The 12926-nt window shown below is 40.5% G+C and overlaps 1 protein-coding gene across 13 annotated transcripts in view; it reads left to right on the plus strand.

Annotated features, from left to right (window-relative positions):
* LOC132667045 (adenylate cyclase type 10-like) overlaps positions 1–12926 on the plus strand; it is a 56869-nt gene that overhangs the window by 29002 nt on the left and 14941 nt on the right. For all 13 annotated transcript variants that reach the window (XR_009604957.2, XR_009604956.2, XR_009604955.2 and 10 more), the window contains 11 exons: positions 55–131; positions 231–420; positions 919–974; positions 1972–2125; positions 2284–2473; positions 3645–3731; positions 5183–5454; positions 5975–6108; positions 6725–6850; positions 9103–9375; positions 10196–10525. Coding sequence is in view for 10 of the 13 variants with exons in the window: in XM_060615441.2 (XP_060471424.2) it covers positions 55–131; positions 231–420; positions 919–974; positions 1972–2125; positions 2284–2473; positions 3645–3731; positions 5183–5454; positions 5975–6108; positions 6725–6850; positions 9103–9375; positions 10196–10525 (1889 nt within the window). In the remaining 3 variants the exon portion in view is untranslated. The remainder of the gene's footprint in view (positions 1–54; positions 132–230; positions 421–918; positions 975–1971; positions 2126–2283; positions 2474–3644; positions 3732–5182; positions 5455–5974; positions 6109–6724; positions 6851–9102; positions 9376–10195; positions 10526–12926) is intronic.

Below are 12926 nucleotides of genomic sequence, written 5' to 3' on the forward strand. Positions count from 1 at the left end.
CTGACTTGGAGGCTTCTAACTGTACTTACCCACTGTCGCTTTTCCGATCCCCAGGCTTGTTTCCATCAGTATCACCAATGGACCAGTATTCTGCGGTGTGATTGGGGCAGTAGCAAGACACGAATATACAGGTAGAATAGGACATTGGCCTGTTACCTCTGTGACTTAGGGGATGATTGTAGAGGAGGTGGTCCAAAAATTCTCTATCCTTTACTGTCTCCCTGACACAGTTATTGGCCCAAAGGTGAGCCTTGTGGCCAGAATGATAACTGCTTATCCAGGTTTGGTGTCCTGTGATGAGGTAACATATCTAAGATCCATGCTACCTGCTTACAACTTCAAGAAGCTCCCAGAGAAAATGATGAAAAACATCTCCAACCCGGGGAAGATGTATGAATACCTTGGCCATAGAAGATGTATGTGAGTGTCATTATGTGATAGTTTGTTCTCCTCTCTTACACAGTCAGGGTATAGGAATAACCAGTGTTTGTATGAAACTAGAAAGGAAGATGCTTCTAGTCCTGGCTTGCTGGAATAAGAGACATAAGAGGAGGGTTTGGTGTCTGAGATCTTTAGCTTTTTTGTTTAGCTCTTAGCTAGTTCCTCAGTGAACTTTTATAGTGCTATCCAACAGGAAGAGAATTCAGTAGGTCACTAATCTGGATGTTCTTCTTTTCCTTTGGGTACTTCACAATTTATTTACTTCTCTGAGCCTGGAACAATCAATAACTCCCCCCTACCTCCTCCCAAAGATGCTTAATTTTTTAAAACTCTTTTATATAGAATTCTGGGCCTTTTTAGTTATCTGAAGGTACTTGCTGATGAGCACAAATTGTTCTCTATCTACTTAGAGATATATATTCTGTCTATCCCAATCTATTTTTAATAGACACATTTCCCTTTGTCCTTTTTCCCCAGAATGTTTGGGAAGAGACATTTGGCCAGAGAGAGAAATAAAAATCACCCTTTGTTAGGTGAGTTTTCTTTCCTACCTTAATTCGTATTTTTTTCAGCTATTGACGGTTAAATGTGATTTAAAAAAAAATGCAAGACCAAAATGCTTCTAAGCCTGTATTTAAAAAAATAGAGAGCAGCCTTCTTAGTGAATTTATGTTCATTTTGAAGCAGTCTTGCCATTTCTTTTCCTTGCTGAATGTTTACACTTCAGATGGAGTCTTCTCACTGTGCCTGAGAAGTACCAACATTTAGTAAGAATCTTTGTAAGTCAGAGTTCGGCTGTTGAGGTCTGCTCAGCTTGTTGTGGATCATCTTTAGAGGGAAATTCCTCATCATGAGACAGGAAAGAGAACAGCAAGACTGTTAAGTCCCACACTGTGTATTCCCTGTCTTTATATTTGTCTTAATTTGTATCTCTTAGGTTATTATCTTTACATAGCAGTGACCAACTTTGAGGACTAAATTGTTACAATGTAAATTTTTACAAAAAGCTAAGAAGATACAGTAGCTCCCATGTCTATGTGATGTCTAATTATTCTTTTTTTTTTTTTTTTTTTTAATATTTTTTTTTCAACGTTTTTTATTTATTTTTGGGACAGAGAGAGACATAGCATGAACGGGGAAGGGGCAGAGAGAGAGGGAGACACAGAATCGGAAACAGGCTCCAGGCTCTGAGCCATCAGCCCAGAGCCTGACGCGGGGCTCGAACTCACGGAGCGCGAGATCGTGACCTGGCTGAAGTCGGACGCTTAACCGACTGCGCCACCCAGGCGCCCCAATGTCTAATTATTCTTAATGTTGTTACTTAAATTCCGGATTGAACCCCCAAGCCCAGCACACTTCTGTATAGTCCAGAGTTGATTTTATGGAAAGAGATGTGAAGCCTCATCAAAGAATGGGATTCTACCCAGGGTTCTAGGGGAGAAGCCATTCTGGGAATTACCTTTGCAAAATAAATAATAGAGTGTCTACCAAAAAGCACAGGAGTATTAGGTACTCCCTGTCTCTCTACAGATCGGGAAAAAGAACTGGAAGCCTTTCGAATGGCACAGCAGGGGTGTTTGCACCAGAAGGAGGGGCACGCAGTTTTGTATGAAGGTGGAAAAGGCTATGGCAAAAGTCAGCTGTTGGCTGAAATAAACTTCCTGGCCCAGAAAGAAGGACACAGGTAAAGACTCCTGCTTTCTGGTTGAATGCTTCTCTTGAGGCTCCTTTCTCTTGTTGGTAAGACTCTTTTGTCATTAGACTCAGCATCCTTGGGCTGGTGGAGTGAGTAACCTCTCTGTGGGTCAAGGGACTCCCAGTGACCATAGTGACATTCACCAGGGTGTTGCCATTGAAGCTGAAGGAAACAGATTTCAAGCAGTGCTTCTATGCCATCCAGACCCTCATGGCCATCTTCTTTGAGATTGACACATGTCCAGCCTATTACCGCCAGGAGTGCCTACACAAACAGCTCTGTGGGATGGTGGAGGAACCTCTTCACTGTCTTTTTAATGACCTCTTCTTTGTGAAGGTAATGAAAGCCGTGGCTTTCTGAATTGGATTACTGATGTTATTTTTGATGAATAGTTGGACTCAGAATTGTTTTCTAATCTAATGCCCTTAGGCCATATCTGTATAGCTTAAGAACATTTAGTTAGCAGTGGCAGGATTGAGATTTGAAATCCCTTCGACACCAAAACCCAGACTTTCTCTTTTTTGAAAATAGATTCTAGGACTGACTCCAATACTAATCATATGTCATGGCACAGATCTCTTAGTCTGAGCCTAAATTTTTTTGCCCGTGAAATGATAATTATAGTACTTTATGTGATTTGCACATACATTTTAAAGGAAGTAGTATAAGAGATCACAGTATAAATGTGAGAATGCTAAATCTGTCTAGGTGATACTGGCCAGTTGAGCATCCCCAGCAATTGTATCCATGTGTTCTCAAGCCGGTTGCAATATTTTGTCCTTTAACCTTGACCATGGAGTATGTCACTTGAACCAGCATCTGAATCTCAGAAGCTTCCAGTGGTCTAGGATTTATGTGGTACCCAAGAGTAAGCAGGCTAAGAATTCCCTGGTCTATAATTCTTATTCATCCTCCATCACTTCTCCTCATCTGCCAAACCTACAGGGCATTCTATCTAAAGGAAAATAGAGAAAATGAAAATTTCTCCAATTCCGTAGCATAGCCCTGTCTTAGGCCTTGCCCGAGGCCCTCACTCACCCTTGCCAAAGTGGTGGAGGAATAACCTAACTTTGACTCTCAGGTCCATGGTAACTCATGTGCCTAGGCCTAGCACAATGTTAGGAGATACTCGTTGCAGTTCTTTCTGACAAGTCTCATGTGCTCATTCATTCTGGTATGCTTGGAATAACTGGGGTACTGGAGCTGTCCAAAGTGACATCACTAAGTCCAACCTGTCCCTTTACTTCTTAGTCATGACCCTTTAAGGGCTTGCCAGAGTCTGGGTATGGAGAGGAGCTATCTCTCCAAAACTGCCAGTGGATTTTCCATCTTACTCTTTGAACTAAATATTGATGTTGGATTGGGATTTGTGTCCCTATGCCCAGTCCAATAGAAGAAACGCATTCTCACTCAAGATAGAATCATTTTCTGTTCCCTTTGGAGAACCTGTATATTTTTATTAGATTGTCACTGCAAAAGCTAATATATGAATAATTTTCTTGGTTAGTTTCCCTTATCCTTCAAAGTTTCACACATGGATGACCTGACCAGACAAAAGAAGGTTAAGGCATGTTTTTTTCAAGTGCTCCAGGAGGTGGGTACTTTTGCTACATACCCTTAACTCTTACTATGTGGAGATGGTTTGTACTTACTTTAATCTGTCCATAGCACACCTTGACTTAGGCCTGCCTATTTGTTGATATCTTCATTGTTTGTATCTATCTTTAACCTTGAATCAATCCTGTTGTGCAGCATACAAGAAAAATGCTTTGCTCTTCCCTGATCCTTGTTTCTTAATGAAATTTTAGTTAATTTTAAAACAGTAGTTTCTAAACACAAGTGGATAGCTGTTTTACCTCCTATTAATTACAGATACACTCAAGAAGCCTTAACCCAGGTTACAGAGTCAAAAATATCTATGAGCAGAAACTGATACCATCATTCTGGAAATCAGCCTAGAAGTAACTAGTCAAACTTTAATAACATGCATCCTCTAGACCTAGCGCTTCCCCTCCTAGATCTGTGTCCCAGGGAGTCTGCTCACTGCAGTGATTGTGGAGGCGAGGGAGGTATTGGCATGAACTCATGGATGAACACTGGGGAGTGTAATACAGAAGTTTAGAAGTAAGGGAATAGATGAAAACGTTGCAACACAGAGTGGTCTTAAAAATAATCCTGAATAAAAGGAGAGAAATAATGAGATCTGTAATACAGTAGCATTTACATAAAAACAGTTTGCTTGACAAAACAATGACGCACATTTTATAAGAACACAATACAAACAAAAGTATTACAGTAAACACCGTACCTGCTGCAGCAGGGGAGTGGGGAATGTGGATAAAAATGAGTATGTTTTTTTAAAGTGGGGCCTGGTGGTTGGTAGTTTTAACAAGCAGTCAGGTAATTCTGATGTGCAGCCTGGTTTGGAAATTGTGGATATAAAGTCTTATGAATTCATTCCCACACAGTTTGAAGCCTTTGCCAAAATTAAATATTTGAAAGCTTCAAATTTGATTTGGAGAATATTTTTTTTTTTTTTTTAAATTTTTTTTTTTTTTTCAACGTTTTTTATTTATTTTTGGGACAGAGAGAGACAGAGCATGAACGGGGGAGGGGCAGAGAGAGAGGGAGACACAGAATCGGAAACAGGCTCCAGGCTCCGAGCCATCAGCCCAGAGCCTGACGTGGGGCTCGAACTCACAGACCGCGAGATCGTGACCTGGCTGAAGTCGGACGCTTAACCGACTGCGCCACCCAGGCGCCCCTGATTTGGAGAATATTTTGATGCTTATTTTGTTTTTCAGTAAGAGTATTTTCTTGTCCAAAGAAACTCAGTACATTGCTTTAGAAATTAGATACAATGGTTATATTTTATATTTGTGAAGTAAAATATTACCTGGACTTAGGACACATTTTATTCTGAAAACCCCAGCCTGTATTAACATTTTATTTAAACTGCTGTTGGGAAATTCATGGTGAAATTTGAAAATCAGGTGACTTCATTCTAATCAGAGGTTGTCATTGTTTCTTTGCTATTATTTTCAGGCAGTGAGGGAAACACCGCTGATTTTCCTCATTGACGAAGCCCAATATATGGATGCAGCTTCCTGGGAGTTTTTGGAAACATTGCTCTCCTCTGTGCCCATCATCATGGTGATGACATTGACCCCTACCATCACCCTGTGTGACTGTGCCCAGCACTTCCTGCAGAGCTCTCAAGCTGTCCTTGTGCCCATTTTGAAGTTGGCAGCGACCTCACTGTTGAGAATGGCATGTTGGGAACTGGGGGTGGTGAGCATCCCCCAAGAGCTGCAGATGTGAGTGGCTAGGACTAGCTGGGCATTTCATTAAGGGCAGAGTCAGTGCCATAATGTAAGTGAGAAGGCTCACGTCTCACTTACCAGAGTTGGGGGAGAGAATGGCATTAATAACCGTAATGAGGCCAGATTTAAAGATAGACTATCTCCTAGTAAACCAATAAAGGGCTACCTCCCTGAGCTATCCATCCAGGTTTTCACAAGACAGCTAGGACTTGGATGGCTTTCTTAACGTGTCATTTATATGTGGTCAGGCCACTTTCTGGGGCTCTTTGGTAAGGGGATGTTAGTTCTTTTTAACAGCGATAGAAACAAAATAGAAAAGTTACTGCTAAAATACATTTCAAAACAATCAATTTTTCTTTTTACATTTCTGTGCTGCTGCTTACCTCTGTTAGTGTATATCATCAAGAACTGACTTAAAAAAAGAAGAAATATTCCTCAGTATGAAATACCCTTGTGCTTGGCTCTCTTCAAGTGGGCATCTTTAGTCAGCAATCCCCTACTTACCTCTCCACAGCTACCTTCTTTACAGGTGCTTTGGAAACCCCCTCTACTGTGAGGTCTTATGCCAGGACCTTCTCTCTAAAGACATATTGGTCTTTCATGATCTCCAAAAGGAGGAGGAGAATAACAAGTGGGAGACCCTCTCAGGTGAGCTTAGTTTCCAGGGTTCTACCCTGGTCCAACTGCTGGAGTTTATTCTTTGACATGGCATCACCAGACCTTTATGAGACATGTGCCTATTCTATTCCCTGCTAACATTATAAGCAAGATTAAGCCTTCTTGGCCTGCCTCAGAGAGCTTAATGGAGTCAATCAATCTACTATATTATAGTTCCTTTTTGAGCAGCCCAGGAGGTGGGATAGGAGAAGAGGATTTATAAGCAGGAGAGTTCAATAGAGAATTGCACATTACTGATGAGAAGGATGGATGGGGGATGGGAGAAAGGAGGAGGGTGAGAAAGGAGGAAGGGGTGAAGCATGTACAGATCTGGAAAGGCATCCTAGGGCTGTGATGTAATAGAAGAGAGAGCTACTAGAAAGTAAACAGGAAGAGTGAGAATGCTGGATACCATACTGTACGGAAAGTGCTGTCAGTTTGTAAGAGAAAATCAGAAAACAGGATGGGAGGGGTAAGCCACTTTAAACATAATGCTCTTTTATCTTCATCCTGTTAGTTTCTTGACTAAATTCTTGTATTTTTGTGCTTTTAAAACTACAGTCACTGAGCATGGTGTTGTCTCAGTTATAGTCTTCTTTTCCTGCAGCCAATGCCGTGAAATCCACAATGTACAACATTCCTCCTGCTGGCTCTGAAGACCAGGAACTTTATATCTGCACAGTCAAGGATGATGTGAACTTGGATACCGTGCTTCTCCCACCATTATTAAAAGGCAGGTCACTTGAAAACCTCAAGTGAGTCAATGACAGATGTCATTGCACTTAGTAATTTGGTGGTTGATTGAATATAGGTCTCTCATTGTCATGTGAGCTTCCTTTTCTTCAGAAAAAAGAAACCTGCCTTCTAGAAATAAGTTTAGGCACTGCCCAAAGAGCCCCTGAGAGACTTGTAATGCTACTTGAACCGTATTTTACTTGAGTGAGCCTGTTGTTCCCTGGGGCTAATGACCGAGGACAGTCTCCTCGTTATTTAATAAAAATTATGTCCTGTGTTTCCCTTCCTTCCTGTGCTGGAAGAGGCAGTAAGCAAGGGAGATAATGTGGCCAAGATTTAAGAAAATCTATGGTGCTACTGAAGAGACAGTGTTATACACATAGCAGGAGTTTAATCAAAAGTGGAAAGTAAGTTTATAATGACTGCTGAGATAAAGAATGAAGAAACCATCAGATCTGAGTAGGCATAGTCAGACAAGGGACGTTCTTCTTAGAAATGAGGAAGTTGGGTTTATTTCACGCTCTGTTCAAGTGTCTGGTGGCCAGGGTACCATATTAAGCACTCTTTGGGAATATTATGGTGAATAAGGCTGCCTTCAAGTCCAGTATGATCTTATTGAGAATATAAGGCATGCATACGAAACAGCAATACAGAACACCTTGCTAGTTAGTTAGGAGCCAAGGTTCTGGTATCAGAAAAACCTGCGTACTACTGACTCCTCCACTTACTGGCTATGAATGCTCAGATAAACTTGTCTAAGCCTCAGTCTTCTCATCACTCCAGTGAGGATAATGATAGCCCCTACCTTAAGGGGATTAGTCATCATACATAATAGCTATTCAGTGAATGTTATAAGCTAGCACTCTGGTGTCTGTAGGTCCATCTCGATAGTTTACATTCCTACAACTACAACAGGCCTTACTTGGCATTGACTTTACTAACTTAGAAGCATACAGGTCAGAAAACAGCATCAGGTGGTTTTCTTTAGTAGAAGTCCTCACAGCAGTTTCTACTGCTATTCTCTGGAGCCTCAAGGAATAGCTTAGGTGTAATGGAATGAGGCCACGATGGATGGGTGCTTAGAAGCCCCATGTCCCAACTAGGAACTAGTATCTCTTATAACAGCCCCACAGGCATAGACTCCAGGATCTGCAAGGGACATGACCTATGACAAGAATTAATACACACAAGCCTAGAACTGTGGCTTACCACCAGTTATTTATAGCTTATTCACAGTTGTCCTAGTCCAAATTCAGTTTCCAATCAGAGATCATTGTTAGCATAAGCAGTGTTACCTGATAACTTAGCTGGCATTCTCATTTAATCAGGATCCTGGGAAACAGCCGAAAAGTTAACCCAAGGTCAGTATTGTCCACGGGATTTGTTAAAAAGATTTGTTAACTTGTAAGCCAAAACAAATAGCTCATTCAGCAAAGCCTTGGCATAAATGAAATGCCAAGGCTAGATTGTAAAAGGCCACATAAGTTATAAAAGTATTAAAAAGGGGCCCTGACATAATTGTATCTGTACTTTATATACATGATTCTACTGCTAGTTAATATATTATTGGGATAAGAGTGAGAGGAAATTGGAGATGTTCCAAACAGGGTATCCTAGTGATCCAGGTGGAAATGACTACTTACACTACAGTTGCTTAGGAGGAAACATAGAAGAACATTTAGAAGGAAGATAAGTGGGTGACAAATTGGTTGTTAGGGAAAAGAAAAGGTTTCGAATTACTCCAAGATTTGGGGTTTGGTGACTTACTGGTTCAATACCTACTGCTCTTATGTATGGGTCAGAATATGGAGAGATTTGCTATTATGCTTGGAGTTAGTTAAGATCTTTACTCTTATGTGAGTTCTGGGATCAGAAAGCCTGGCCCCCACTTTTAGCGGGCAGTAATAAAAAAGGGTCTGGGTGGGTACTTACTAGTCATGAAAATGGGAAGAATTGTTAACATAGCTGAATGATTCAGAGCACAGCTTTGGGTCTACCAACAAAAGGTTTTGGTGACCACGGAGAGTACAGTTTCAGTGGTGTGGCGAAAACCTGATTGTTGTTGTTGGCTGAACAATGAATGGGTAATGAGGGCAAATAAGGACTTGGAGAGAAGACTCTTTTAAGAGGTTAGACTGAGTGTGGAAGGGGGAGGACAAAAAGCAAGCCCTTTTTTTTAAGTGAACAGATTATCAACACAACGTATCCTATGTTTGTAGAAAGCTCATTCATTGCTCTTTTTCCCTCCAGAAATAGCAGTAAACCAGCTGGATCAATTAAGCCCAGAGGAGCAGTTGCTGGTTAAGTGTGCTGCAGTCATTGGTCACTGCTTTCAAATAGATCTATTGCAGCACCTCCTGCCTGGCTGGGATAAAAATAAGCTGCTTCAGGTGCTGAAGGTTCTTGTGGATATTCATGTGTTCCTCTGGTTCAACAAGAGTCAAGAGCTTCCTGCCGAGTCAATATTAGTGCCTTCCTCTATCAAGATTATTGAACAAACCAAAGAGAAGAAGAAAAAGTCCGGTGAGGAAGAGCTGCTCCCTTTTTCTCACCTGAGCACAGAGCCTTGAGAGGGAATATCTGTGTTCAGCAACAACATCAGTATCCTATATCACGGGCCTCAGTGTCTTAAAACTATGGCTAAGAAATGGGGGAAGGTGGTCATTTTAATCACAAAGGAGCCATGATTATAGTGAGTGAATAACCTGTATTTTTCCAAATTGTCTTAATTCCAAGAATTCTAGCTCCTTGTTAAGCCCGTCTTAAGTATCTGTGTTTTAGTTCAGAAAATCTTATTATAACCCTTTATTGCCTTCTAGATATAAATAAGAAAAAGGATCAACTATTCCTAATTTTAGAAATTTACAAAAAAAAGATAAACTGTTCTGAATTTTAGAAATAAACACATCTGGGACCAAAACAGTCATGAACAAAGCCAGATATACATTAAATGGCTTGCAATCTTGAATTCTCCACATGAAAGAATAAAATTGTGGCATAGACTATCCAAAGCACATATACTCCACACACAATTTCCCTTTGCGTTTGAAATAGTTTGGGCCTTATATTTGAATAGAGCATTTCTGATGACTTGATGCTTATAGTAATTTGTAGTAAAACTCAGTTTAGGAAGAACAGTTAAGAAATCTATTCTGTGTACTTCCATACCACTGATCCTTTCTTCTCTGTGGTACTGGGTACTAGATATGCCACTGTCAGATTGGTGTAATATACTTTGTACAGAGGAATTACATATAAAATTTTCTTATAAACTAGCAGCATGTGCTTTCTACTGATAGCATAACAGGCCTTTAAGGGAGACTTGGATTTTCCTGTATTTCAGATGCTGACTCTCCTCTCAGTCCACAAGAGGAACTATCCCTACCTCAGACAGAGGTGCTAGAATTTGGAGTGCCGCTCTTACGGGAAGCCGCGTGGGAGCTGTGGCCCCGGGCACAGCAGATAGCCCTGCACCTCGAATGTGCCTGCTTTCTCCGAGACTTGGCCTGCCGCTGCGGGAGCTGTCATGGCGGGGACTTTGTCCCCTTCCACCGTTTCGCCATCTGTTCTACTAAGAGCTGCAGTGGGACCTCCCGGTTCTGTAGTTACAAAGATACTGGCTCAGTACTAACACAGGTGATCACAGACAGACTGCAGCTGCCTTCTCCCCAAGGTAAACCCAGGAGACAGAAAGAGGACATGTGGGCAGCACTTCTCTTTATTCATGTACTTGGAGCTCTTTATCCAAAAGGTGGAATCAGATTAGGGAGAAAAATAGGCAGAAAGATCCATTTATCCCTGAAGCACCAGAAATAAAAATGTAAGCCCAGAGTTAAAAAGAACTTTAGAGATCACGCTTGTTTTGGGTGGCAGTCTTGGGCAAGTTACTTAACCTCAATTAATTGGGGAAAATTACCAATTTCATAGAGTTGCTATGAGAATGAAATAAGTTAAAATATATATAATGTGCTTTGAATAGTGCCAGGCACATGGTTAGTGCTCAATACATTTTAGTTACTGGTTTTTTTTATTATTATAATTATTCAACGATGTACACATATATGGGGCCCTTGTATGTATCAGATGCTTCATCTAAAATTAAGAATACAAAATGAATAAGCCTGGGTCCCTGAAGTTACCAGTTTTGGGGTTGATATATAAATAGAGAATTCTAATATGGCATGGTAAAGGCAATGAAAATAGCATACCTAGGCATTGAGGTACATAGAGAAGGGGCCCTTCTCCCAGTCTGAAAAGTGAGTAGGAGAGAACTCTCCCGTGAGGGAAATAATGCCAGAAGTGAGAATTCAGGGATAAATAGGAGTTAGTTGAAGAAGTTTGGATTAGTGAATGGGTGTTTCCCAAAGCCCTTCTCCCACATCCTAAATTAGCGTTCATCCTTTTTGTTTTAACATTTTCAGTTATTGGACAGCCTATTTCATTGCCAACAGCTGTTAGAAAGCTTCTTACATCAAGGTGAAATCTACCTTCTTGAAACTTCACCAATTTTTCAGAGTTGTGCCTTCCTTTTTCTTGAAGTTTTTATGTAAATTCCAGTTAATGTACAGTGTGATATTAGCCTCAAATGTACAATATAGTGATTGAACACTTCCATCTGACACCTGGTGCTCATCACAAGTGCCCATCACCTATTTCCCCCATTCCTCCACCCACCTTGCCTCTAGTAACCATCAGTTTGTTTTCTATAGTTAAGAGTCTGTTTCTTGGTTTATCTCTCTCTCTCTCTCTCTCTTTTCCCCTTTGCTCATTTGTTTGTTTCTTAAATTCCACATATGAGAGAAATCATAAACTATGTATCTTTCTCTGACTGACTTATCCCCTTAGCATAATACTCTCTAACTCCATCCATGTCATGGCAAATGACAAGGTTTCACATTTTTTATGGCTGACTAATATTCCATTGTATACATATACCATGTATACATGGGCTGTTTCCATAATTTGGCTGTTATAGACAATGCTGCTATAAACATCAGGATGTATGTATTCCTTTGAATTATTATTTTTGTACTCTTTTGGTAAATACCTAGTAGTGTGATTGCTGGATCGTGGGGTAGTTTTATTTTTAACTTTTTGAGGAGGAACCTCCATACTGTTCTCCACAGTGGCTGCACCATTTTATATTCTCACCAACAGTGTAAGAGGGTTCCCCCTTCTCCACATCCTCACCAACACCTGTTGTTTCTCGTGTTGTTGATTTTAGCCGTTCTGACAGGTGTGAGGTGATATCTCATTGTAGTTTTGCTTTGCATTTTCCTGATTGTAAGTGAAGATAATGCAAAGAAATGGAAAGACCTTCCATGCTCATGGCTTGGAAGAACAAATATTGTTAAAATGTCTATACTGCCAAAAGCAATCTACACATTTAATGCAATCCCTATTAAAATACCAGCAGCATTTTTCACAGAGCTAGAACAAACCATCCTAAAATTTGTATGGAACCACAAAAGATACCGAATAGCCAAAGCAACTTTGAAAAAGAAAAACAAAGCTGGAAGCATTGCAATTCCGGACCTCAAGTTATATTACAAAGCTGTAGTCCTCAAAACTGTTACTGGCGCAAAAATAGACACATATATCAATAGAACAGAATAGAAAACTCAGAAATGAACCCACACTTACATGGTCAATTAATCTTCGGCAAAGCAGCAAAGAATATCCATTGGGAAAAAGACCGTCTCTTCAACAAATGGTTTTGGAAAAACTGGACAGCAAACATGCAAAAGAATGAAACTGGACTACTTTCTTACCCCATACACAAAAATAAATTCAAAATGGACTAAAGACTCTCTGACCTCAGCTGCAGCAATTTCTTACTCAACACATCTCCAAAGGCAAGGGAATTAAAGGCAAAAATGAATTATTGGGACCTCATCAAGATAAAAAGCTTCTGCACTGCAAAGGAAACAATCAACAAAACTAAAAGGCAACCGACGGAGTGGGAAAAGATATTTGCAAATGACATATCGGATAAAGGGCTAGTATCCAAAATCTATAAAGAACTCACCAAATTCCACACCTGAAAAACAAATAATCCAGTGAAGAAATGGGCA

Source organism: Panthera onca, chromosome B2 (genome assembly GCF_046562875.1).
Source record: "Panthera onca isolate mPanOnc1 chromosome B2, mPanOnc1 haplotype 2, whole genome shotgun sequence".
In the NCBI taxonomy this organism is placed as follows: domain Eukaryota; kingdom Metazoa; phylum Chordata; class Mammalia; order Carnivora; family Felidae; genus Panthera; species Panthera onca.